At 42.6% G+C, this 24771-nt stretch overlaps 1 protein-coding gene across 1 annotated transcript in view; it reads left to right on the forward strand.

Annotated features, from left to right (window-relative positions):
* Nucleotides 1-303: 303 nt before the first annotated feature.
* mapkapk5 (MAPK activated protein kinase 5) overlaps nucleotides 304-24771 on the forward strand; it is an 80096-nt gene continuing 55628 nt past the window's right edge. The window contains exons 1-2 of the mRNA XM_080208151.1: nucleotides 304-653; nucleotides 15333-15406. Of these exons, the coding sequence (XP_080064277.1) occupies nucleotides 621-653; nucleotides 15333-15406 (107 nt within the window). The 5' untranslated portion in view covers nucleotides 304-620. The remainder of the gene's footprint in view (nucleotides 654-15332; nucleotides 15407-24771) is intronic.

The raw sequence follows: 24771 nt of genomic DNA on the forward strand, positions 1-24771 counted from the left end.
TCATCTTAGAGCTTATCTGCCCTGAAACATTGAGTCTGTTTATTTTCCTTTCCGCAGATACTGTCGAGTACCTCCACCATATTTTTATTCCAGATTTCCAATATCTGCAGCATTGACCGACCGTAGCGCTCAATTGAGAGCGGCCATGCCTCCGGGAATTCGGAGGACCAGCCGTCCTCCCAGAGGTATCCCGGCATCCCAGCCGACAACTGCCCGGGCAACCGGGGGACGCTGTGACGTCCCAGCCTGACGTACCGGGCTTGGCGGCGGCGCATGCTCTGTTCATTAAGATGAGCTGTGCCAGTAATGGCGGCTGCTCGATTGCCGGGATCCGTGTAGCCGGCGAGTGAGGCGACTAAGAAGCTGCGCTTCATCATGCCGGGTACGGAGAAGAATTCGATTTGAAGCCGTCGGTTGTATTTCAAGAGCTGGATTAAAAGGGGAACGATATTTTCTCCTAACCCCCTCTCCCTTCATCCCCTTCACCCGGGCCTTGTCCTCATTCCCCCCCCCCCGCCCCGGCTCGGCTGCCTTCTTGATAAGCCGGGGTTTGTTTCTCCCTTTCCCCTTCCCTTCCTCGACCCCCCCACCCCCTGTCTTCCCCGTTTCAGATCAGCAGTATGTCTGACGACGGCGTGGACAGAGTAATTAAGGTGAGAGTGAAGCGTGTATTATTACACGATGGTACCGGTGACCCGAGTCGGTGTGTGAATTGGGTGGGGGCACATCAGCAGCAACAATTCATCCTTACAATGGTCCAGTCTCATACAGGAAACGTAGCTTTAAATGCTACATGTGGGATGTGTGCGTCATTAGGACTGTTGCTCACATCCAGGCTGTTCCTCGATTTTTGCGTTGACAGCGTTTCTGCTACCCGAAGGGGAAAGAAAATCCAGCGCTTCCAAACTGCACAATAGACCTTTGAACTCGCAGTTACTTGGAGACTTAAAGTGCGACCTATTTGAACCAGTTGCACTTAAGTAAAAACAAGTCTCGTTGGTACTGTTTCAGTGTTTTAACATTTAGCTCTCAAAATTTCGAAGAAATGTCAGCAGTTAAGATTTATGAGCACTAAAACTGATGCAGTTTGGAAACGCATTTCAATTGAGCTTTTAAAGGAATAAGATATGTTAAATCTTACTTTAAAAAATGCCCTTCCCATCACCACCTCTGCTAAAGACAACGACTCCCTGACAGCATCTCTTTTGAGTTTAAACAATTAAACTAAATTAGGTAAACAGGGCGAATGCAAGAAGGGCAGCCCCTTGAAGGGGAGCTACCCGAAACAAAAGCAAACCACAAATTAAATTTAAGCATGAGGCTCCATACCTCGGCCAAATGGGTCACTTAAATCGGCCTCACTCTAGATGAGTCAAATATTATAACCCTATTAATGACATTTATTGTTGTTCTTAAATTAACGTTTTGTTAAAGCAAGTGGATGTGGGGTCAAAAGTACTTGGGATTAACCTGAGGTTTTCTATGGGCTTAAAGTTGAGCACTCGTGGGTTCTGCAAGCTCATGATGTAATTATATATTTTGATAATTCAGTTTTTAAAATTGTTTTAATGAAACTCCAGATCCCAAGGGAACTTGGCAGATTCCCCTTGTGGGAGAGACAAGAGGTAAAGAACAAAGTTTTAAAAAAAGGCAATTTCAATTTTAACAAAGATGAGCAGAATATTTTTCTCTGAAGGTTGGAGTCTTTGGAACTCTCTTCCCCGGAGAGTGGCAAAGGCAGGGTCTTTGGATATTTTTAAGGCAGAGCTAGATAACTTTTGATTTCCTTGTTTGTCAGTAATCTTTCGGGGTGATCAGAATGTGGAGTCGAGGCTCAGAATCGGATCAATCGTGCTGTTGATTCTAATATGTATACCTGCTACCAATACTGTAGTCATGGCATTGTTTTAAATGTTTTCCTATGGCTGATGATAATGAACCATCAACTCTTTGGAGTGGTATGGAGACAACTTGCCTTGTTCGTTCTTAATGCTAGGATATTTGGCAGAGAATGGCTTGTCAATCCTAGATGTGCAGGTAGAGGTAGAAGCAATTTTTTTAATGAAATATAGCTAGTGCAACTATAATGTGGATAGCATTTTCAAGTATCAGCATGCAAATCAAAGGTGTAATTGTCTCACCACAGTGTATTAACACACTAATGCTGCTAAGCTGTCACGTAAAACTAATATTTAAAGTGTTAGGAACCTTCAGATTTTTGCTGTAAGTGAGAGAAAAGGTTTTGAGTCCAATACTTGGCTGCTTTATTTGGCCGTTAGCTTTTAAAAATGAAATTTCTTTCATACTGAAGTCACACTTGTGTTGAATTCAGTTGTACCATACTGTAATTTAAATTATTAGGCAAATAAAAAGAATCAAAGGTATTCATGTCAATAACCTGTCAAAATAAAGATTGGTGCTATCTTGATAGTCTGTGGGTGAGCTGTGAAAAGTTTTATTGTACTGTAAAACGCAGAATATTGCATTGCGGTCATCCAATGTGGAAGTCTTGTACAAGGGGCAAGTAATGGTGTCTCCCTGCTTGGTGGAAAAATACATTGCTGCCAATTCTTTGCAATTCAGCAGTGTGTAGTTCAGTCTACGAGGATTTTGAACAGAAATGTCCTTGCAAGTTTCTTCTGAGCAACAATTTGTTTTGCCTCTTGTCACACAACATCACAATAGCAGCTGGATGATCCATGCTCTTGTTGGTACACTGAGTGGAGCAAATTGTCTGCTGATGTTATTCTCACAGATGTCTCCTTTCCCTGTGAGCAAGTGTGTAACCTCCATTCTGCGTTTCCATACAGCTGTGTCTATGGTTAGCACACCTTGCATTGGTTCAGCATTCTACTGATCTGTGCTAATTGACAGCTTTACTGCCTCTGCACTGTCAGACTTTGAATCATAGATCAACTGTTTTTTCCCCAATTAAAACATTTGGAAGGCCAAAATTATTGCCTTTGTGCTGCCACAAACATTCGTTGCCTCGCTACTGATTCCCCATCCCAACCTGGCATCTGTCTCGGGCTGAATGACACCATTCTCATAACTGACCTTGGGTTCAGCTTTCAACCTTTTATCCTGTCCATCACAAGGGCCACCCATCTACTGATGTTTTTATTGGCTATCTCTGATCCTATCTCAGCTTATCTGTTGCTGAAATCTTCTCCATGCTTTTTTAACCTTCAAACTTTTTTATTGATTTATGGGATGTGGGTGTTGCTGGCTAAACCAGCTTTTATTGGCCGACCCTAGTTGCTCTTGAGAAGGTGGTGGTGAGTTGCATTCTTGAACCTCTACAGTCCCTGAAGTGTAGATACACCTACAGTGCTGTTAGGGAGTTCCAGAATTTTGACCCAGTGATAAGTGAGGGAATGGCGCTATATTTCCAAGTCCGGGTGGTGAGTGACTTGGAGAGCAACTTCTAGGTATTGTTCTCAGGTATCTGCTGCTCTTGTCGTTCTAGATGTTAGTGATTATGGGTTTGAAAGATGTTGCCTAAGCAACCTTGGTAAGTTCCTGCAATGTATCTTTCAGATGGTGTACACTGTTAGTTGGTGGTGGAAGGATTGAAAGTTTGTGGAAGGGGTAGCAATCAAACGGGCTGCTTTTTGATGAGCTGCACTCATCCAAGCAAGTGAAGAATATTCCATTACACTCCAGACTTGGGCATTGTAGATGGTGGACAGGCTTTGGGGGGTCAGGAGGTGAGTTACTCGCTGAAGGATTCCAAGCATTTAATCTGCACTGGTAGTCACAGTATTTATATGACTGGTCTAGTTCATTTTCTTATCAATGGTAACTCCCAGGGTGTTAATAGTGGGGGATTCAGTGATGATAATGTCATTGAATGTCAAGGGGCGATAGTTAGACCCTGTCTTGTTAGAGATGGCTATTGCCTGGTACTTGTGTAATATGAATGTTATTTTCCACTTGTCAGCCCAAGCCTGGATATTGTCCAGGTCTTGCTGCATTTGGACATGGACTGCTTTAATATGAGGAGTTGAGAATAATATTGAACATTGCACAGTCACCAATGAACATTCCTATGTGACGTTATGTTGGAATGATGGTCATTGATGAAGCAGTTTAAGGTAGTTGGGCCTAGGACACTACCCTGAGCAACTCCTGTGTGATATCCTGGAGCTGAGATGATTGACCTCCAATCACCACAACCATCTTCCTTTCTGCCAGGTATGACTCCAACCAGTGGAGAGTTTTCCCCCTGATGTCCATTGTCCCCAGTTTTGCTAAGGGCTTCCTGATGCCATATTCTATCAAATGCTGCCTTGATGTTAAGAGTAGTCACTCCACCTTTGGCATTCAGCTCTTTTGTTCAGGTTTGAATCAAGGATGTAATGAGGTCAGGATCTGAGTGATTCTGGGTAGAACCCCAACTGAACGCAGGTCACTGCTGAGTAAGTATCGCTTGATAGCAGTGTTGATGGTCCTTTCATTAGTTTACTGCTGAAATGGATTATCCACTCGGCACTGCTGGTTGAAGTTCGTTGCGAATGCTTCAGTCTCATCTTTTGCTGGAATCCTTCATCATTTGAGATTGGGGATATTTGTGGAGCCACCGCCTCGAGTGAGTTGTTTAATTGTCCAACGCCATTCATGGCTTGATGTGGCAGTTCTACATAGCTTAGATCTGATCTGTTGGTTGTGGGTTCCGTCTGTCACTCAGTGTTTGGCATGCAAGAGTTGCTGATTTGTAGCTTGCCAGGTTACCACCTCATTTTAGGTATTGTCTGGTGTTGCTTCTGGCCTGCCTACTGCATTCTACTTTGAACATAATAAGAACAAAAGAAATAGGAGCAGGAGTAGGCCATCTAGCCCCTCGAGCCTGCCCCGCCATTCAATAAGATCATGGCTGATCTGTCGTGGCTCAGTTCCACCTTTCCGCCCTCTCCCCATAACCCTTAATCCCCTCGCCTATTAAAAACCTACCAATCCGCATCTTAAATATATTTAGCGAGGCAGCCTCCGCCACTTCAACGGGTAGAGAATTCCAGAGATTCACCACCCTTTGAGTGAAGAAGTTCCTCCTCAACTCCGTTCTGAACCGCCCCCCCTTTATCTTGAGGCTGTGCCCTCTAGTCCTACTGTCCTTTCTGAGCGGGAAAAGTCTCTCCACCTCTATCCTATCCATCCCATTCATCATCTTATATGTCTCAATGAGATCTCCCCTCATTCTTCTAAACTCTAACGAGTACAAGCCTAGTTTATTCAGCCTCTCCTCATAGTTCAACCCCCTCAACTCTGGTATCAGCCTAGTAAACCTCCTCTGCACTCCCTCCAAGGCCAAAATATCCTTGCGTAAGTGCGGCGACCAAAACTGCACACAGTACTCCAGCTGCGGCCTCACCAGTGCCCTGTACAGTTGCAGCAAGACCTCCCTACTTTTATATTCAATCCCCTTCGCTATGAAGGCCAGCATCCCATTTGCCTTCCTGACCACCTGCTGCACCTGCAAGCTGGGTTTTTGCGACTCATGCACAAGGACCCCGAGGTCCCTCTGCACCGTTGCATGCTGCAGTTTTTCGCCATGTAAGTAATAGTCCTTCCTACCATTATTCCTACCAAAGTGGACAACTTCACACTTGCCAACATTAAATTCCATTTGCCAGTTCCTGGCCCATTCGCCCAGCCTATCTAGATCCTTCTGCAGACTTTCCACACCCTCTGCACAATTTGCCGTTCCACCAATCTTGGTGTCATTGGCAAATTTCGACACCGTACACTCGGTTCCCTCCTCCAGATCTTTGTACCAGGTTGATCCCCTGGCTTGGTGGTAATTGTAGCATGGGCAATATGCTGGACCATTAAGTTACAGTTTGTGGTTGCAAAGCTGCTGATGGCCTGCAGCAATTCATGGAGCCCAATTTTGAGCTGCTAAATCTTCCTAAAGGTGATGATTCATGATGGGATCTGGTTTTGATAAGCCTCACCCAAGTGGCCGTTTCTATGTATAGATGGTATTTTTGTGGGTCACTCAACTGCATGGGTTATCCTAGATGACCCCCAAACTGCTCCTCAACTGATATCAAGACATACCATTCAAGAAGTGGTCTCTGTGTAATCATGAGGAATAGAAGTCTTGACTTTTACTTTGCTTTCATCTGTTATGTCCCCAAACCACCCAAACTCAGTCCTTGATATCAGAGCTGGTTTGTAGCATTCCACCATTTATTCTGGTTGAGATCAATTAAGTCAGTATAAGCTAAACTGTGAACACCAGTTCCTTTTGGTCTTCATGCTCAATTTCACACCAAAAATTAATCTGACGGACAGCTGTTGGGAGAGCTCTTGTACAAAATTTTCATGCCTTCATTCTTGAGTTTGCCCTTGAATGAAATGTTTGCCTTTTGTCAGTGTAACCATCATTGCAAGTTAAGACTATTTGACGGTGGGAGTACATCACACTTTAGTCTGCTCATATTTTCATCCAAATCTGTGCGCTGTCACTTTCTAACAGTTACAGAATAACGATGGGGAGTGTGAATCGACAACAGATTTCTATGGTGTTATCCTCAAATCAATTTTTGCGCTTTCTACAGCATTTCTAAAATTTTTTTTATAAAATGGAGACCAGAACTACGGCCTAACCAAGGTTTGATGCAAGTTGAATATTACTTATCTACTTTACAATTCTATCCTTCTAGAATGGAACCTTAATAGTTTTTGATGACCTTATTATGTGTGCTGCTACTTCTGGTGATTGGTGTACCTGTACTTGTGGATGCCTTTTATCCTGTACCCCATTTAGACTCTTATTTTCTGAAGTGTATGTGGTCTTCCTACCTGAATCCACTGCCTTAGACTTACCTATATTGAAATTAATTTGCCAATTGCATTCCCATTCTGCAAGCTTGCTAATGTTGCCTTGTATTTTGTTGCAGTTTGGCATTATCTAAAATTTCAGTTCAGAAAAGAGATTGTGTATAAAATACTTGAATTTTAAATGCTTTGCCAGAAGTTGCTATTTAATTATATTAAGTATTGTTCCAGAGATGTTCAGTTTCTTGGTCTTCAGTTTAAAAAGCCACTTTGTAAGTGGATAGATAGTAAAGAGTATACATCCAGAGATTAATTTATGTAATCATAGGATTTACTTTCCAGCACCAGTCAGAAACATTTATTTTCTGGAAGGTGATCTCTGACAGCTATTTTGCAAATTCCTTCACTGAAAGATGCACATCTCCTCCTCTGTTTCCTGACCCCAGCATACTTTTTCCTTTTGCAACAGTGTCATCTCAACATGCCATGAACAATATGGTGGTAATGATATAGATGTGCATGTGTTTTGCCCAGTTCTACCCTTAAGTACTTCCCATTCTTCTTGCCACTGTACCAGTTGTGACTTCCTCTTCAAGAAGCCTACAGTTTCCCTGTGCCTCTCTTGGCATTCTCCAGATGGGTCATTGACTAGCAACTGTCTCATCCAGTTCTTTTGCTGATATTGCCAATCTCCTCCTGTCCATCTCGCCCTTCCTGGTACTGATGGTTTAGACTTTGCCAGCAATCTAGCTACCTATGCCCTCTGGATCTCTCCTCAGAATCTCTTCACTCGTGAAGAAAGCATTTCTAATCTACGAACATAATGTGGATGTTGCATCACATCATAGCTTGATAGAAATCTGGCTGAGGGGTGGTGACATATTATTCTTAATTGAAGCTTTCCTGCCTGGTTACACTTTACACCACTTGCGTCACCCAGACGATGGTGATGTGGCTTTTATAATCAAATCTCACTCTAGTCTGTCACCTTGCTCTCCTGGCATTTTCCCTTCCTTTGAACATCTTGCTTTGTTTTACCCAAGTACCATGCCAATTTTCTCAATAACCTTATCTTCAATATTTTCCTACTCTGCACAGAATGCCTTCTCATCCTCAGTGGTTTTTACCTCCAACTCAATTCATCATATTCTCTGTCCTGACTTATAAACATATGAAATAGAAGCACAAGTAGGCCATTCAGTCCCTTGAGACTGCTCCACCATTCAGTAAGATCATGGCTGATCTGTTTGTGTCCCTAATTCCACATTCACATCCACCCCAATAACTTTTGATTCCCTTGCCTAGCAAAAAAAAATCTACTTCCACCTCAAAGATATTTAATGGCTCTGTCTCTCTGCTTTCCGAGGGAGAGTTCCAAAGCCGCATAATCGTCTGAGAGAAAATAATTTCACCTACTCCCTGGCCTAAAAGGGCATCCCCTAATTTTACTGTCCTCTCCTGTTTCACCCTCCATTCAAGCTTCCCAACCTGTATTAACGATCACCTAGTTGACTTTACCATCTGATGAAGCCTTGCCACCCTCTCTTACCTCTTCTTCCTCCTTTTAGGCATTTCTTAAACCCACCTCCTTGACCTAGCTTTTGAATATCTGCCCATACATCTCCTTATGTGGCTTTGTTTTATAATGCCTTTGAGTGTTTATCATGTTAAAGCCTCTATATAAATATAAGCTATTGTATATTTAGGTGACAATGATTAGCACTGCTGCCTTAGAGCATCAGGGACCTGGGTTCAATTCCAGCCTTGGTTGACTGTCTTTGTGGAATTTGCACATTCTCCCTATGTCTGCATGGGCTTCCTTCGGCTGCTCCAGTTTTCTCTTACTCCAAAGATGTGCAGGTTAGGTGGATTGGCCATGTTAAATTGCCCCTTTAGTGTGTCCAAAGATGTATAGGTTAATCCTGGTAAATGTGTGGGATTATGGGACGGGTGGGGGAGTGGGCCTGGGTGAGATGCTCTGTCAGAATGTGTGCATTGTCGATGGGCCAAATGGTGGCCTCCTGAACTGTAGTGATTCTATTCTATGATTTTTTTTTTTGCGTGTCAATTCGGGTGTTATACTTAATGTATGAAGTTCTGGCCCAGTTGCACCTGATTAGCTCAGGCTGCCTTATCTCAAAACTGCAACAGATCACAGCTAACAAGTATGAATATAAAAATCAAACATGAGGAAAGTAGGTATCTAAACTTGCAATGATGAACTGCGTTGGAAATATAAAACATAACATCTGCTTACATTTCCCTCAACTGAAAACTTACTGGCAAAAGTTTTACATGACTTGCACAATCCATTAAGGAAATTAAACCAGAACAAAATATTCATCCCCACTCATAGGGTTGCCTGCACTGTCTAAAGTTAATTGACAATGTTTTATGAAAGGGTTTACTCTAATTCTGGGAGCCTATGATTAAATTGGAAGTATTTGGGCTGAGCTCAAATGTTTGAGCTAGATTTGTTGACTAAAATGTTTTAGTTTCTAATGTAAGAAATAGGTGCAGGTGTAGGCTATATGGCCCATTGAGCCTGTTCCACCGTTCAATAAGATCATGGCTGAATTCCTACAGTAATCCACTTTCCCATCTTAGCTCCATATTCTTTGATGCCCTTAGTGCCTAAAATCTATCAATTTCAGCTTTGAATTTACTCAACCTTCTGAGTGGAGAAATTTCTCCTCATCTTTATCATAAATGACTGGGCCCTCATCCCGAGACTATCTATGATTTGCTGCTGTTCATGTCAAGGTTCTTTATTTTTGCAATACAGAAGGGAATTGTTCATACTGGCAAGTAATATCTTCCTCTGTGTTTCATGTTCCCTGTCATCATTAAGATGGCCAGGATTTCTTTTCAAGCCCTGCTCCCCCTCAATCTCCACATTCGGAAGTCAAGCATTCTGAAATTTTTCTTTTGTATAAATGTCAGAAAATGGTATACTGTGAAATTTTACATAGTTACAGTAACTATATTCAAGGATATGTTTGATCACGTAATTTGGTTACTAAAGTTGCCTCAGAAACAATTTTGCCTTTGGCTCTGTGCATTCTTTCTCTGGAATATTCTTTTGGCTCATTTTTACACAGTCCAAGATTAAACACTAGAACTCCTGGGTTTTCTGTATTACTACTAAGATTGATCAACACTGGGGCACACCAGTTTACCCCATTCCCTATAATATTAACAGGATAAATGAATTATGCTATCTTTATATACCTAGGGAGAAAACTGACCACAGGTTTGGGGGTGAAATTGAATGTCAAGAACTATTTCGTTCAGAGGACCAGGCTGCAGCAGTGTCCTGCCTGGAAATAACTCGCCTGATCACTTGCCATATAGCCACTCAGTCAGACTGAGTGTTTGCAGCCATGTCTGTAAATATATGATTTATAACTCTCTCATCTGCTTTGTGTTTCCCAGAGGGCTGCCCTGAATAACCCCCAAGTGCATCTGAGTATACTGTTAGTTCAGATGGTCCTGCCTCTCACTGCTTCCTCCCTCCTTGCCCATCCAGTTCACATTTTTCCCAGTATCCTAAGAAGCAGAATAAGATACTGAGACATGAAAGGCAATGCAAAATGATGGAGGGAAATATCAGTGAAAAGAATGGTGAGAAAAAGCAAGACCATGAAGGAAATGAGAGAGAAAACAGGAAAGAGGTGGAAATCACATGGGAAAACAGAGGGGGAGAAAAATAGTAAGGAGGATGAAAAGGGGAAAGAAATATACTTTTATTGTTCATGAGCTTATACTTGGAATTCAGATGTGTGCCTGTATTGATTCTCTCTTCATACTTCTCTCTGGTGATCCCAGACCCATTTTATTCCCTACTGCTGGTTGCTTCATTTGAAGCTCCTCTCTCTGTCCTAGTGTTCTTGTTCCAATGCACATGCCCCAAGTACTTCTGTTGACCCAACCACGTCTCCCATTGCTTAATGATTTGGACGACTACTTATTCTCTAAATGCAGCTGCAAATGAACTTACAAAATCAAATATAGCCTTTTTCTGAAGTAATCCACTCTTCTCAACTGTGGACAAACCTCAATATCGCAACCCCCCCATCCCCCGCATTCTTCCAAAACCTCAACTTTGAAGGTGCCCAATATCCAGACTCATGGGATAGGTTGAGGGTTCTGATGTTCTTCAGCCTCTACTGTGCTGAAGGACATCAGAACCCTCAACCTATCCCATGATCTGCACCATGATAGCCTGATACTCTTTGCTCTAACCTGCTACATCTCATTCTAGAGTGCTATTGTCCTACTGTTCTCAAAGTCTTGACATTCTCATCTCTTGATTACTTCTGGGTCCACACAGTACCCTCCCTCCCGACAGTATAAATGTAAAATCAATTTATTGTATTTGTGCTCTACCATCCTCTCCACGTTGCAGCACTTTTTGACAGCTTCTTCCTATAGATAACTTGGTTAACGTTATATACCAATTTATTGGAAACACTGAGGGTTTTTATTCATTCGTGGGACATGAGTCAACCTTTATTGCCCATCCCTAGTTGTCCAAAGGAGTTGAAAGTTAGCCACATTACTGTGGTTCTGGAATTGTATGTAGGCCAGACCAGGTAAGGATGGCAGGTTTCCTTCCATAAAGGACAGTAGTGAACCAGATGGGTTTTTCCGACAATCGGAAGTTTCATGATCATCAGTAGATAATTTTTAAAAATTGAATTCAAGTTCCGCCATTTGCCACGGCTGGATTTGAGCCCAGGTCCCCAGAACATTAGCTGAGTTTCTGGATTAACAGTCAAGCAATAATATCACTAAGCCATCGCCTCCCTGATAAAAGTGGGGAATGAAAATTGAATACACTGGTAAAGAAATATTGAAGAAACTAGGTAAAAATACTGAGGGAGGAGAGTTTAAAGATTAAATTTAAAAATTAGGGTAAAAGCTATGCAGGATGTAGGACATTGCATGGAGAAAAGCATGTGCTGACCATTGAGAGGGAGTGGGGGGTGGGGTCAAGGAAAGAGACATGAAAGAAAAGTGGGCAACCCAGTAACACACAATTAGAAAATGGGAGAGGTTGATATCGGTCAGATCCTTTTTTCACGATAAGCAATGCCATTGGTGATTGTTTATTTTATAATACCTATAGGTGTTATAGATAGGATGCAAGACTGGGCGGAGAAGTGGCAGATGGACTTCAACCCGGATAAATGTGTAGTGGTCCACTTTGGCAGGTCCAGTGGGATGAAGGAGTATAATATCAGGGGTACGACTCTTAGCAGTGTAGAGGATGAGAAAGACCTTGGGGTCCGGGTCCATAGGACTCTTAAGTCGGCCTCGCAGGTGGAGGATGTGGTCAAGAAGGCTTATGGTGTACTAGCCTTCATTAATCGAGGGATTGAGTTTAGGAGTCAGGAGATAATGCTGCAACTTTATAAGACCCTTGTCAGACCCCACTTGGAGTATTGTGCACAGTTCTGGTTGCCTCATTACAAGAAGGATGTGGAAGCTATTGAAAGAGTTATGAGGATGTTGCCTGGATTGGCTGGCATGCCTTATGAGGATAGGTTGAGGGAAGTCAGTCTTTTCTCCACCAAGGCACCCACTATCACCTCCGCCATTTCTTTCAGAACCCTCGGATGCATTCCATCCGGTCCTGGGGACTTGTCCACAATCAGTCCCTCCAGTCTGTCGAGCACCGCCTCTCTAGTAACAATAATGTCATTGAGACCCTCCAGTCCTACCACCTTTCCATCGCTAACACCCAGCAAATTATTCACGTCCTCCTCCATGAAGACCGAAACAAAAAAGTTATTCAAGACCTCAGCCATCTCCCCATCCCCGACCACTAAGTCCCCCCTCTCATCCTCTAAGGGTCCAATGTTCACCCTAGCCAGCCTCTTCCTTTTTATATATTTATAAAAACTCTTGCTATCCTTTTTTATATTAAGCGCTAGCCCAGCTTCATAGTTTCTCCTACCCTTCTTTATCAACTTCTTTGTCAATCTTTGTTGACATTTAAACGTCTCCCAATCCTCTTCTCGCCCACTACTCTTAGCTACTCTAAACGCCTCCGCTTTTAATTTAACACTTTCCTTCACCTCCTTCGTTATCCACGGCTTATTACCTCTCCTCCTACAGTCCTTTTTAACCATCGGAATAAATTTCTGCTGAGCACCAAGAAAGATCTCCTTAAAGATCCTCCACTACTCCTCAGCAGACCTACCTTCCAACGTGCTCCCCCAGTCAATATTCGCCAATTCTTCTCTCATCCTACCATACTCCCCTCTGTTCAAACAAAGGACGCGTGTCTGGGAATCCACTTCCTCCTCCTCCATCTGCACCAGAAACTCCACCATACAATCATCACTCTCCCCAAGAGGATCCTTCACCACAAGGTCCCTAATTCTACCCGCCTCATTACATAAAACCAGATCCAAGATAGCGCCGGGGAAGTGCCGGAAGATTGGAAAACGGCTAATGTTACGCCGTTGTTTAAGAAGGGTGGCAGGCAAAAGGCAGGGAATTATAGGCCGGTTAGTTTAACGTCTGTTGTAGGTAAAATGTTAGAATCCGTCATCAAGGAGGAAATAGCGAGGCATCTTGAGGGGAGTTGCTTGACAGAGCAGACGCAGCACGGTTTTGTTAAGGGGAAGTTGTGTCTGACAAATTTATTGGAGTTCTATGAGGATGTGTCTAGGGCGGTGGATAGAGGAGAGCCGGTGGATGTGGTCTTTCTTGATTTTCAGAAGGCGTTTGACAAGGTACCTCACAAGAGGTTATTGCAGAAGGTAAGGGGGCATGGAGTTGGGGGTAGGGTGTTAGCGTGGATAGAGGATTGGTTGTCAAATAGGAGGCAGAGAGTGGGGGTTAATGGGTGCTATTCGGATTGGCGGTTGGTGACTAGTGGAGTGCCCCAAGGGTCGGTGCTGGGGCCTCAGCTATTTACCATTTATATAGATGATCTGGAGGAGGGAACCGAGTGTATAGTGTCGAAATTTGCTGATGACACCAAGATTGGTGGAACGGCAAATTGCGCGGAGGATGTGGAGAGTCTGCAGAAGGATCTAGATAGGCTGGGCGAATGGACCAGGAACTGGCAAATGGAATTTAATGTTGGCAAGTGTGGGGTGGTCCACTTTGGTAGGAAGAATGGTAGGAAGGACTATTACTTAAGTGGCGAAAAACTGCAGCAGGCAACGGTGCAGAGGGACCTTGGGGTCCTTGTGCATGAGTCGCAAAAACCCAGCCTGCAGGTGCAGCAGGTGGTCAGGAAGGCTAATGGGATGCTGGCCTTCATAGCAAGGGGGATTGAATATAAAAGTAGGGAGGTCTTGCTGCAGCTGTATAGGGCATTGGTGAGGCCGCAGCTGGAGTACTGTGTGCAGTTTTGGTCGCCGCACTTACGCAAGGATATTTTGGCCTTGGAGGGAGTGCAGAGGAGGTTTACTAGGCTGATGCCAGAGTTGAGGGGGTTGAGCTATGAGGAGAGGCTGAATAAACTAGGCTTGTACTCGTTAGAGTTTAGAAGAATGAGGGGAGATCTCATTGAGACGTATAAGATGATGAATGGGATGGATAGGATAGAGGTGGAGAGACCCTTCCCGCTCAGAAAGGACAGTAGGACTAGGGGGCACAGCCTCAAGATAAAGGGGGGGCGGTTTAAAACGGAGTTGAGGAGGAACTTCTTCACTCAAAGGGTGGTGAATCTCTGGAATTCTCTGCCCGTTGAAGTGGTGGAGGCTGCCTCGCTAAATATTTTAAAGACGCAGGTTGATGGGTTTTTGATAAGCGAGGGGATTAAGGGTTATGGGGAGAGGGCGGGAAAGTGGAACTGAGCCACAACAGATCAGCCATGATCTTATTGAATGGCGGGGCAGGCTCGAAGGGCTAGATGGCCTACTCCTGCTCCTATTTCTTATGTTCTTTTGTTCTCCCTGGAGAGACAAAGGATGAGAGGTGACCTGATAGAGGTTTATAAGATGTTGAGAGGTATAGATCGGGTGGATTCTCAGAAGCTATTTCCGAGGGCTGAAATGGTCGCTACGAGAGGATACAGGTTTAAGGTGCTGGCGAGTAGGTACAGAGGAGATGTCAGGGGTAAGTTTTTCACTGAGGGTGGTGAGTGAGTGGAATTGGCTGCCATTGGTGGTGGTGGAGGCAAACTCGTTGGGGTCTTTTAAGAGACTTCCGGATGAGTACATGGGATTTAATTGGATTGAGGGTTATAGATAGGCCTAGTAGGTAGGGATATGATCAGCGCAACTTGTGGGCTGAAGGCCCTGTTTGTTCTGTAGTGTTCTATGTTCTATTTTGTGCTATAAAATTTGGCACACCTGTCATTTAAGATACAACAATCCTACCGAGGCCTTATCCCCCCATGTACTTACCCTGCTGATCTCTGCAGCTTGATGGGCTGAATGGCCTCCTTTTGCGCTATAGGGATTCTGTAACTTGTGCAATGTAACTGCAGTGTGTGCATATTATAGAATAAAGCTGATATGAGAAAATCTTTCCATCCTCTGAGTCAGGATAAATTTTCTGATGCTATTATTCTTCCTTAACAGGAATCCTCCATATTAGATGAGTACGCAATTAATTGGACTCAGAAGCTGGGAGCTGGGATCAGTGGGCCTGTACGGTAAGAGAAACGGATGTAGATACAGTTATTCACTGTTCATGCCTTTTGGAGACTACATTCTCAATCAAAATTAACTTGACATAATAGCAGTTTCATTAAAGCATAACATCTGAGGTTTCTACCCAACCCAGTGTAGGCATTTTGTAATAGGATTTGATTAAGGATGATGAGCAGTCTGTGACATTTTCATAGTTCCCCTTGACAATGGAAGGCACACTGAGGTGTGTGTTGATCTTGTCTTGCTAATGGTACTTGTCTGTCACTGGTAGTGGTTGTCTTTGAGATATAACTATTTACATTTAATTAACACCTATCATGTAACAACTGGCCAATTTATTGAACAAGAAGTTTGTAAAACTTCCCAAAAAATGTATTCACTTTTTCCCCTGTATGGTATAAGTCCTATGGTATAGGTCTAGTGAGAATACCAAAATATGGTGGTTGTCAGATGACTGAAATTCTTCAAGCTTAAATTAAGTATATGTCTTGGAATAAAATGCAGTCTTATAGCACTAATTAATTAGTCTGGATTCTTTCCCTTTTACTTAAGTTATCTCTAATAAATAATAGATGTGAGGATCTTGATTTGTTTTTGTGCCAACCCCAGCTGTCCATGCAGTTCATGCCCCAAGCATGCACACAGATTAAGAACAGTTGTGGCATTACTGCAGCTTTATGAAAAAATATTCAGTGTGTTTCCATGAAATTTACATCCTATATATATTTTGAGAGATTTCCATCATCCTCTTAAAAAGATTAACTGATCCAGCCAAACCAACAGAGAATACTACACTGCACTTCAACTTTAAATTGCACAGGAGAAAGACAACTTTCCCCTGTCCTCCAAGCCCTGTTTCTGTTTTGAGTTTTTCACAGATATGCAAATGCCAAATGAGAGCCTGGAATTGACTTCATTCAGGACTTCGTTCATCTTCTCTGTACAAATATTTTGAAGTCTCAATTATTAAATAGTGCAATAATTTGTCTGTATGCCATAATGTTTTCTCAGTTGTATAGGGGATGTTTGTTTCACGCTCTTCTAGTTGCAGAGTGAAACCTAGCCCTCCTTTAATCTCTAATCAACAGCCAGCCAAACATGGTGATTACTGAGGCCATTTTTAGTGCTCCATCTGCTTTTTATTTAAGATGCGATTAGCTAACTCAACACAGGCTGAGAATTAAATCTGTGATCTTCTGGTCTGTGAGATTCTGTATTACACTGGGCATTTCTTTCACTCATCAATCTGTTCAGGAGCTGAAGTCATGAAATAGACATGTGCAGTGATGTAAACAACGAACAGACCTAATTCAGAAGAAATTGCTGCTGTTTTTGGTTTTCCAAGTGTTTTACAGTGATATGTTTCAGGTTTCTCGCCTGGCCTCCTATTTCTCAGTAAAAAAAAATTTCACTTTTGCAGATAACCTAGGGAAATTTGTAGCATGCCTTTGGATTGAGTAGAAAATTGTTTGAATATGCCGACCACTGACTATATTCTAATCTTTGAAGGATGGCAGAAGAGCACTACATTAGACTGACTTGGGTTTTAACTGCTAAGCAAGCTTATTAAGTAGCTAAAACTGAAGAATAGTAACATAACATTGTTACAGCTCGTCTGCTAAAACCCTCGATCATGCCATTGATATCTATGGACTTTAAGCTACTCCATTAGACACACCTCTTTGTCTAAGCTAGTGGCATTCTAACCTAGTATCTCCATATGTGGCTTGGCACCTCACTTAACATTATAATTCGTCAAGCACCTTGAGACATTTTATTTCATTAAAGGTACCTTATAAATATAAGTTCTTGTCACCTGGGATATATGGCACAGAAACAAGCCATTTGGCCCAACCAGACCATGTCAGAAAATACAAGCTCATGGTAAAGGCAGTAGAAGGTTAGCTGGCTAAGAGGAAACAGTAGGCATAAAAGGATCTTCTTTTGGATCCCAGCACTGATCCCAGCGCAGGGATCAGTGCTGGGACCTCAACCGTTTACAATTTATATAAGTGACTTGGATGAAATAGGCTAAAGTCCAATAATGGTTGGACTCTTGCAATTATGTCTTTGTCTATATATGCCGTGTTTGTGAAACCTACTTCTCCACTCACCTGATGAAGGAGCAGCGCTCCAAAAGCTCGTGATTCCAAATAAACCTGTTGGACTTTAGCCTGGTGTTGTGATACCTATCACTGTGCTCACCCCAGTCCAACACCGGCATCTCTATATCATTACTTGGACGAAGGTATGGATGGGATGTTTGTCAAATTTGTTGATGACACAAAGATAGGCAGGAAAGTAAGTTGTGAAGAGGACATAAAGAGGCTACTAAAAGGTTATGTTGTCTAGAAAAGTTAGACATTTCACCCAGCTTTTATATCTCAAACACTTTACCCAGGTGACTTTATTTACTAGATAAACAAAAGGACCAGATTTGATTGGCAGTTCTACCAAATTTTATTAACAAGTTCAATAAACATTAATGCAGTTACATTTCCCAAATTATCTTAACTCTATTTACCTAAGATTCTAAAACTATCCATGCTGATGAATTTGACCGAGCCACAGTCTAACTCCCTGAACTTCTGCCATCTTAGCGTCCTTGTTTGCAAAGGTGATTCTCATGCGCCCTTTTGTCCATTTCTGTGTTGCCGCCGAGTCTTTTCTGGAGTCTTCTTCACTGCGGGTTGTCAGTCTTTGCTGGGGGTGGCCTCCAGGTGTCTCCTCTTATCTCCCTCTTTGCACCCGTCAGGAAGGTTTCCTGGCTTCCAGCCAATGAAGTTACCAAGTGGGGGTCACAGCACCCAATGAGGTTGCAAATTCTTTATTTGGAAGACCCTAAATGCACCCAGGTGTCCATCATCAGGCATGCATATTTCACTTGGCCTCCCTCCAAATAAGGTTATATGGGAGCTCTGTCTAGGTGCTAAAAGCCTGGCCAAAACCAGGGAATAAATTATCTGCCAAATGTGGTCAGGGTCAAGTCCTTCTGATCTCTGCTGGTGTGGCATGCCCTTGCTTGCTCTGACTTGTATTTTTTTGGTCTTGGCCTGCCCAAGTTCTCAGCGATCCTTACTGTCTGCTTCAGCAGTTCAATTTATAGTGTCCAATTGTCCATTGGGTCTATGATTCAGGCCGTTGGTCATCTAGTCACAATTAGACAGATTAGGTGAGTGGGTAAAGATCTGGGAAATGAAATATAATGTGGGAAAAAGTGAAATTGTCCATTTAGGCAGGAAGAATGAAAAAGCTTATCTAAATGTTGAGAGATTGCAGTTTCTGAGATGCCTACGGACCTTGGTGTCTTAGTGCATGACTCACGAGTCTAGAATGCAAGCACAGCAAGTAATTATGAAAGCTAATAGAATATTATTATTTGTTATGAGAGGAATTGAATACAGAAGTAGTGAGCTTATGAATCAGTTATACAGAGTACTGGTGAGACCACACCTGGGGTACTGTGTACAGTATTGGTCATGTTATTTGAGAAATGATGTAAATGCCTTGAAGGCAGTTCGGAGAAAGTTTACCAGATTAATATCTGGAATTGGTGGGCTCTCTTATAAGGAAGGTTTGTATCTACTGGAGTTTAGAAAAGTGAGAGGTGATGATTGAAACATACAAAATTCTGAGGGGTCTTGACAAGGTAGGTGTGAATCATGGAATCCCTACAATGCAGAAGGAAGCTATTTGGCCCATCGAGTCTGCACTGACCATTTTCCCACCCAGGCCCTATTCCCATAATCCCACATATTGACCCTGCTAATTCCCTGACACTAGCGTCAATTTATTACGGCTAATCAGCCTAACCTGCACACCTTTGGACTGGAAGGAAACTGGAGCACCCAGAGGAAACCCACACGTATACACCGGGAGAATGTGCAAACTCCACACAGACAGTGACCCGAGACTGGAATTGAATCCAGGTTTCTGGTGCTGTGAGGCAGCAGTGCTAACTGCTGTGCTGTCCCTGTGGACAGAATGTTTACTATGAAAAAATCCAGACACTGTTTACAAATAAGGGTTTGTCCATTTGAAATAGAGATTAAGCAAAATCTTTCTCTTGATTGTCATGAGTCTTAAGAATTTTCTACCTGAAAAGGTGGTGGGCGCAAGTCATTGAATATTTTTAAGGCAGAGTTGGATAGATCCTTGGTAGGCAAGGGGGTGATAGGATATCAGGGTCAGGCGGAATGGGGATTTGGGGCTATCTCATCAGTCATAATCTTATTAAACAGTGGAGTAGTTTTGAGGGGTCAAATGGCCTACTGCTCCTTGATTATATATGTATGTTCATACGTCAGCATTTAGCTTCACTTGATGGGGGTTGTCAACGTTGGCCATGTTTCAAGAGGCGTCGGCGGAAGTGATATCGTGGAAATCTGGTGACATGGCACAAGCAGGTACAATGGGAGCTCGAGAAAGAGAAAAGCAAACCAACTTTAATTGGACAAATAGGATAAATTTGCAGCAAAGGTGAATAATGTTCAAGTTTGGGGCAGGGGGGAAGCTTTAATCACTCACTGGGCTTGATAAGGATCCAGTGCCCTGGGATAGTAAAAGCTGCTAAACTCAGGAGAATATATTTTTTCTCTTTCCATCTCTTTGTTTTTAATAAAATGAAGAGATCTGAGCCCCCTCTATCACACCTTGAAATACTTGCTGCTGGTTCCAGTCCCTCAATAAAATTCAAACCCCACCAAACTTGTCCCAGTTAGTTGGAGATTTCATAAGAACATAAGAACATAAGAAATAGGAGCAGGAGTAGGCCATCTAGCCCTTCGAGCCTGCCCCGCCATTCAATAAGATCATGGCTGATCTGTCGTGGCTCAGTTCCACTTTCCCGCCCTCTCCCCATAACCCTTAATCCCCTCTCTTATCAAGAACCCATCAACCCGCTTCTTAAAAATATTTAGCGAGGCAGCCTCCACCACTTCAACGGGCAGAGAATTCCAGAGATTCACCACCCTTTGAGTGAAGAAGTTCCTCCTCAACTCCGTTCTAAACCGCCTCCCCCTTATCTTGAGGCTGTGCCCCCTAGTCCTACTGTCTTTTTTGAGCGGGAAGAGTCTCTCCACCTCTATCCTATCCATCCCATTCATCATCTTATACGTCTCAATGAGATCTCCCCTCATTCTTCTAAACTCTAACGAGTACAAGCCTAGTTTATTCAGCCTCTCCTCATAGCTCAATCCCCTCAACTCCGGTATCAGCCTAGTAAACCTCCTCTGCACTCCCTCCAGGGCCAAAATATCCTTGCGCAGGTGCGGCGCCCAAAACTGCACACAGTACTCCAGCTGCGGCCTCACCAATGCCCTATACAGCTGCAGCAAGACCTCCCTACTTTTATATTCAATCCCCCTCGCTATGAAGGCCAGCATCCCATTCCTGGCCCTTCTTCAATGTAAAGTTTAAATTTGATAGAGCATGCTGCATAAGATTCAATATCATTGCACGGTCATGTCTCAATGGCGGTTGAAGTTTCTTCCCCTTGGATACTGATGATGAATTATGGGACTGATTTGTTTAAAATATTGTTTCAAAATCGCTGATCTCTTTCTTTGGCCGCCAGGAGGTTGCTGATTCTGGTAGTCTCCCAGCCATTCCAGAAAGGTTGGGAACTCCACACACTACTCTGTTCCCATCTTTCCTCATCTAAATCTATCCTAACCCTCTATTCTCTTTTCCTTCATTTGCTTACCCAGTTTCCCCTTAAATGCAGGTATGCTATTTGCTTTAACCATTCCCTATGTTAGCAAGGTCCACATTCTCACCTTGGGTAAGGCATTTTCTCTGAATTACTTACTAGTTTCTATTGTGAATATTAAGCTTTGCTAACTACTTCTGGGTTACTAAATAGTCTGAGACAGCTATGTTTTCTGGAATAACAGTGCCTTTTTTTCCACTATCAATGGAAGCCTATCCCTCCAAAGGCTTTACATTCATGTTTAAGAAAAGTCTCATTTATGTAGTGCCTTTCACAAATCTAGGACATAAGTGGTTTAGAATCAATGAGGCACCTTTTGAAGTGTAGTAACTCTTTTAGGAGGTACTGTAGTCAATTTGTACACAGCAATGTGATAATGACTAGGGTTTTTTTTGACGTTGATTGAAGGGTAGATATTTACCAGGACACCAGGTTAATTTCTCCGCTCCTCTTTGAAATAGTGCCATGGAATCTTTTATGTCTACCTAAGAGAGCAGATGGAGCCTTGGTTCAAAAATCTGAGAAATGGCAAACCAATAATGCAGCATTCCCTCAGTTCTTCACTGGAATGTTAGCCTGAAGTTTATGTCATAGTTCTTTGACTCGAGCGAGGATTCCACCAGTTGAAAATGGCTGGCATAATTCAGGTTGTCCACGGTAGATCTTCATCTCCTACCCTTCCAGTCCCAATTTTATTCTCTCTGCTCTTGGACTGGGGCCAAAAAAGCAACCCTGCTCAAGTAAGTATTTGCCTTTCATGTATTAGCCTATATATCACTTATTAGGTTGTTGGATGGTTTTTTAAATCGTGAATGTGACATGATACAATACAACTAAGTCCGATCCATTCTTATCCAACTCCTGGCTGTGCATACACCCCAGAAGGAGTTCTCAACTTGTAATGAGGAGCAGATACAGAGACTTGACACCCTACACCTACCTTAGCTAAGCTGTTTCATTGTAGCCAACTTGACAGAAATCAGTTAACTGGGAGTTCAGCCTGGAGCCTTCCTCAACTTTGGCTTTAAAACACTGGGTAATCTTACTGAGTTAACCAATGTGGCTGCATGTGAGAGTCTTTCAGATTCATGTTTACTGAAACCTGGGAGCGGATTTTTGACCTGGATCAGGTAATACAGTCAGACCGACAAGCTGATAGTGATTGCTAATTTTGTTGAATCTTGACCTTATTGAACAGTGGAACAGGCTCAAACAGTCAAATGACAACGTTTAAGGGACATCTTGACAGATACATGAATAGGCAGAGAATGGAAGGATATGGATTGTGTAGAGGCAAAAGGTCTTTAGTTTAGAAAGGCATCCTGTGTCAGTGCAGGCTTGGTGGGCCAAAGGGCCTGTTTCTGGCAGTGCAGTTCCTCTTTGTTGTTTTGACCCTATTCCTGCTCCTATTTATTTTATTATGAAATAAAAAGGACATTTGGGCTATTCTTCATTTACCCTGTTCCTTTGTGAAATCGGCAAAACACATATTTATTTTGCTGTAAATGTCCCGCTGGTGCATATATGACTTGTGTTTCTTTTAGTAAACTGCAGTTTAAAGCTGACTGAACAACCATGTTTGAATTGTGGCTTACTATAAGACGCAGTTTTAAAGTTTTTATTTTGATCATGAGGATTAAGTAATTGGATTTCATGAGTAAACATTCAGCCTTGAAGCTTCATTGACGAGATAATTACTCAGAAGTTAGCTGTGGTACATTTCAGTAACCTTCTGGTGAGGGCAACTTTCACCCTCTGCCAATAGTTGTCTGCAATCAGCATTGGTTATTGGGACCTCCGATCCTCGGCTATGTTACTTCCTTTGTGCCTGAGTTCATCCATCTTTCCTAGGCTATTGATTTCTTTTCAGGAAAGTAAAAGGATACTTGTGTAATGTCTGTATTTGAGCGTTTACCCAGGCACTAGAGAAGTCACCTTCAAAGTAAAGTTTGTTCATTAATCACAAGTAAGGCTTGCATTAACGCTGCAATGAAGTTACTGTGAAATTCATGTGGCGGCACGATAGCACACTGGTTAGCACTGCTGCCTCATAGTGAAGGAGGCAGCGCTCTGAAAGCTAGTGGCTTTTGCTACCAAATAAACCTGTTGGACTTTAACCTGGTGTTGTGAGACTTCTTACTGTGCGTCACGTTGCCAGGGACCTGGGTCCCAATCCAAGTCTTCACGTTTTCCCTGTATCTATGTGGGTTTCCTCCCACACTCCAAAGATGTGCGGGTTAGATTGATTGGCCGTGCCAAGTTGCCCCTGAGTATGAGGAGGTTATTAGGGTAAATAAGTAGGGTTTTAAGGACGGGGCCTGGGTGAGATTGTGGTTGGTGCAGACCCGATGAGCCAAATGGCCGCCTCCTGTGCTGTAGATTTCATGAAAATTCTACTGTTCTGGCATTAACACATCATGTAGCATTTGCATCAATGCAAACTGGTATATTAATGGTCTTCACATTATGGAAAAACTACAGTGCTGATTTGATGCAGTTGGAGGAATTTGAGGCTGAAGTAATGATTCAAGTTGTGTTGTGTAGAAAAGCAGATATTCCCACATTTGATTTTTGATGTGTGCCGAATCAGCTAATCTTGAACATCTTGGTTTTAGAATTGGTCTTAACGCCCTTGGTTTCATGAAAAGAAAATTTAAACCAGGTTTCTCCACACTGGCTCAACTGTAAATGTGTGTGTCTGTCTGACAAGAAAGTGATTGGGCTGGGCTACAATACTGCAAAGTTGACTTCATGGGTTTCTACAGATCAGTGGCTAGTTAGGCAAGATACTGGAGGGCTACCAGCACCCACGTACTTCAGCAGCAGAAAGGGAGAAAATTGGAAAAAGCAGAAACCAGGCATTTGTTCCTCTTGTGTGAACTGTATGTAACTGCGTATGTTCTGTAAATGATTTCCAATAGTGCTTACTGTGGTTAAAAAGTTATGTCCAAACATCATTTAATACTTAATGTGTGGTTGGGTGCAGCCAGTTGCTGAACCTGTCTGAGATTACCCTTTAGCATGTTTCTAGTGGAAAGATGCAAGAGTGGCATAATCTTGGAAATAATATTACTGTAAGAATTGCAATGGTTCAAGCTGTCCCATCACCACTTTCTCACAACAACCATGAATGCGCCATAAACGTAGTTTTTTTCAGAGTTGCTCATATCCTGATATGCTGAATTTTTAAAAAATATAGCTTATTTTAAATAGGTAAAATTAATAGTGTTTTTATCTGGAGCAAGCTGTTGATACGAGGTGAAGGACAGGGCACAGAAGTGTGTTATGCTTAAATTTATAAGCTTTAAAGTCTACACTCACAGCGGAGTACGGCTTAGCACTTGTAGCATTGTGTCTCAGCAGAGTCAAAACTGAGGGAAGGGAAGAAGAGAAAAATATGCTGTGATAATGTAGCCAGTGCTGTAACTTAATTTTGGTTTTAATTGTTGAGATAGTAAACTGAAGAATGCCGTGTGAATCCATTAAGCTGAAATTAAGAAAAGTAATTTCTAGTCTATTGTAATGATTGCAAAGAATCATTACAATAGTTTATGCCACTGTGCAAACTTGCCTCTTTGTGATAGCTGTTTTTTTTTGAAGGTATTTTGGGAGCTGATCCTATTCAAAATTCCTGGTTAGGTGCCAGTTTTTTTAAAT

Source organism: Carcharhinus amblyrhynchos, chromosome 20 (genome assembly GCF_965287045.1).
Source record: "Carcharhinus amblyrhynchos chromosome 20, sCarAmb.v2.hapA, whole genome shotgun sequence".
Classification (NCBI taxonomy): Eukaryota; Metazoa; Chordata; class Chondrichthyes; order Carcharhiniformes; family Carcharhinidae; genus Carcharhinus; species Carcharhinus amblyrhynchos.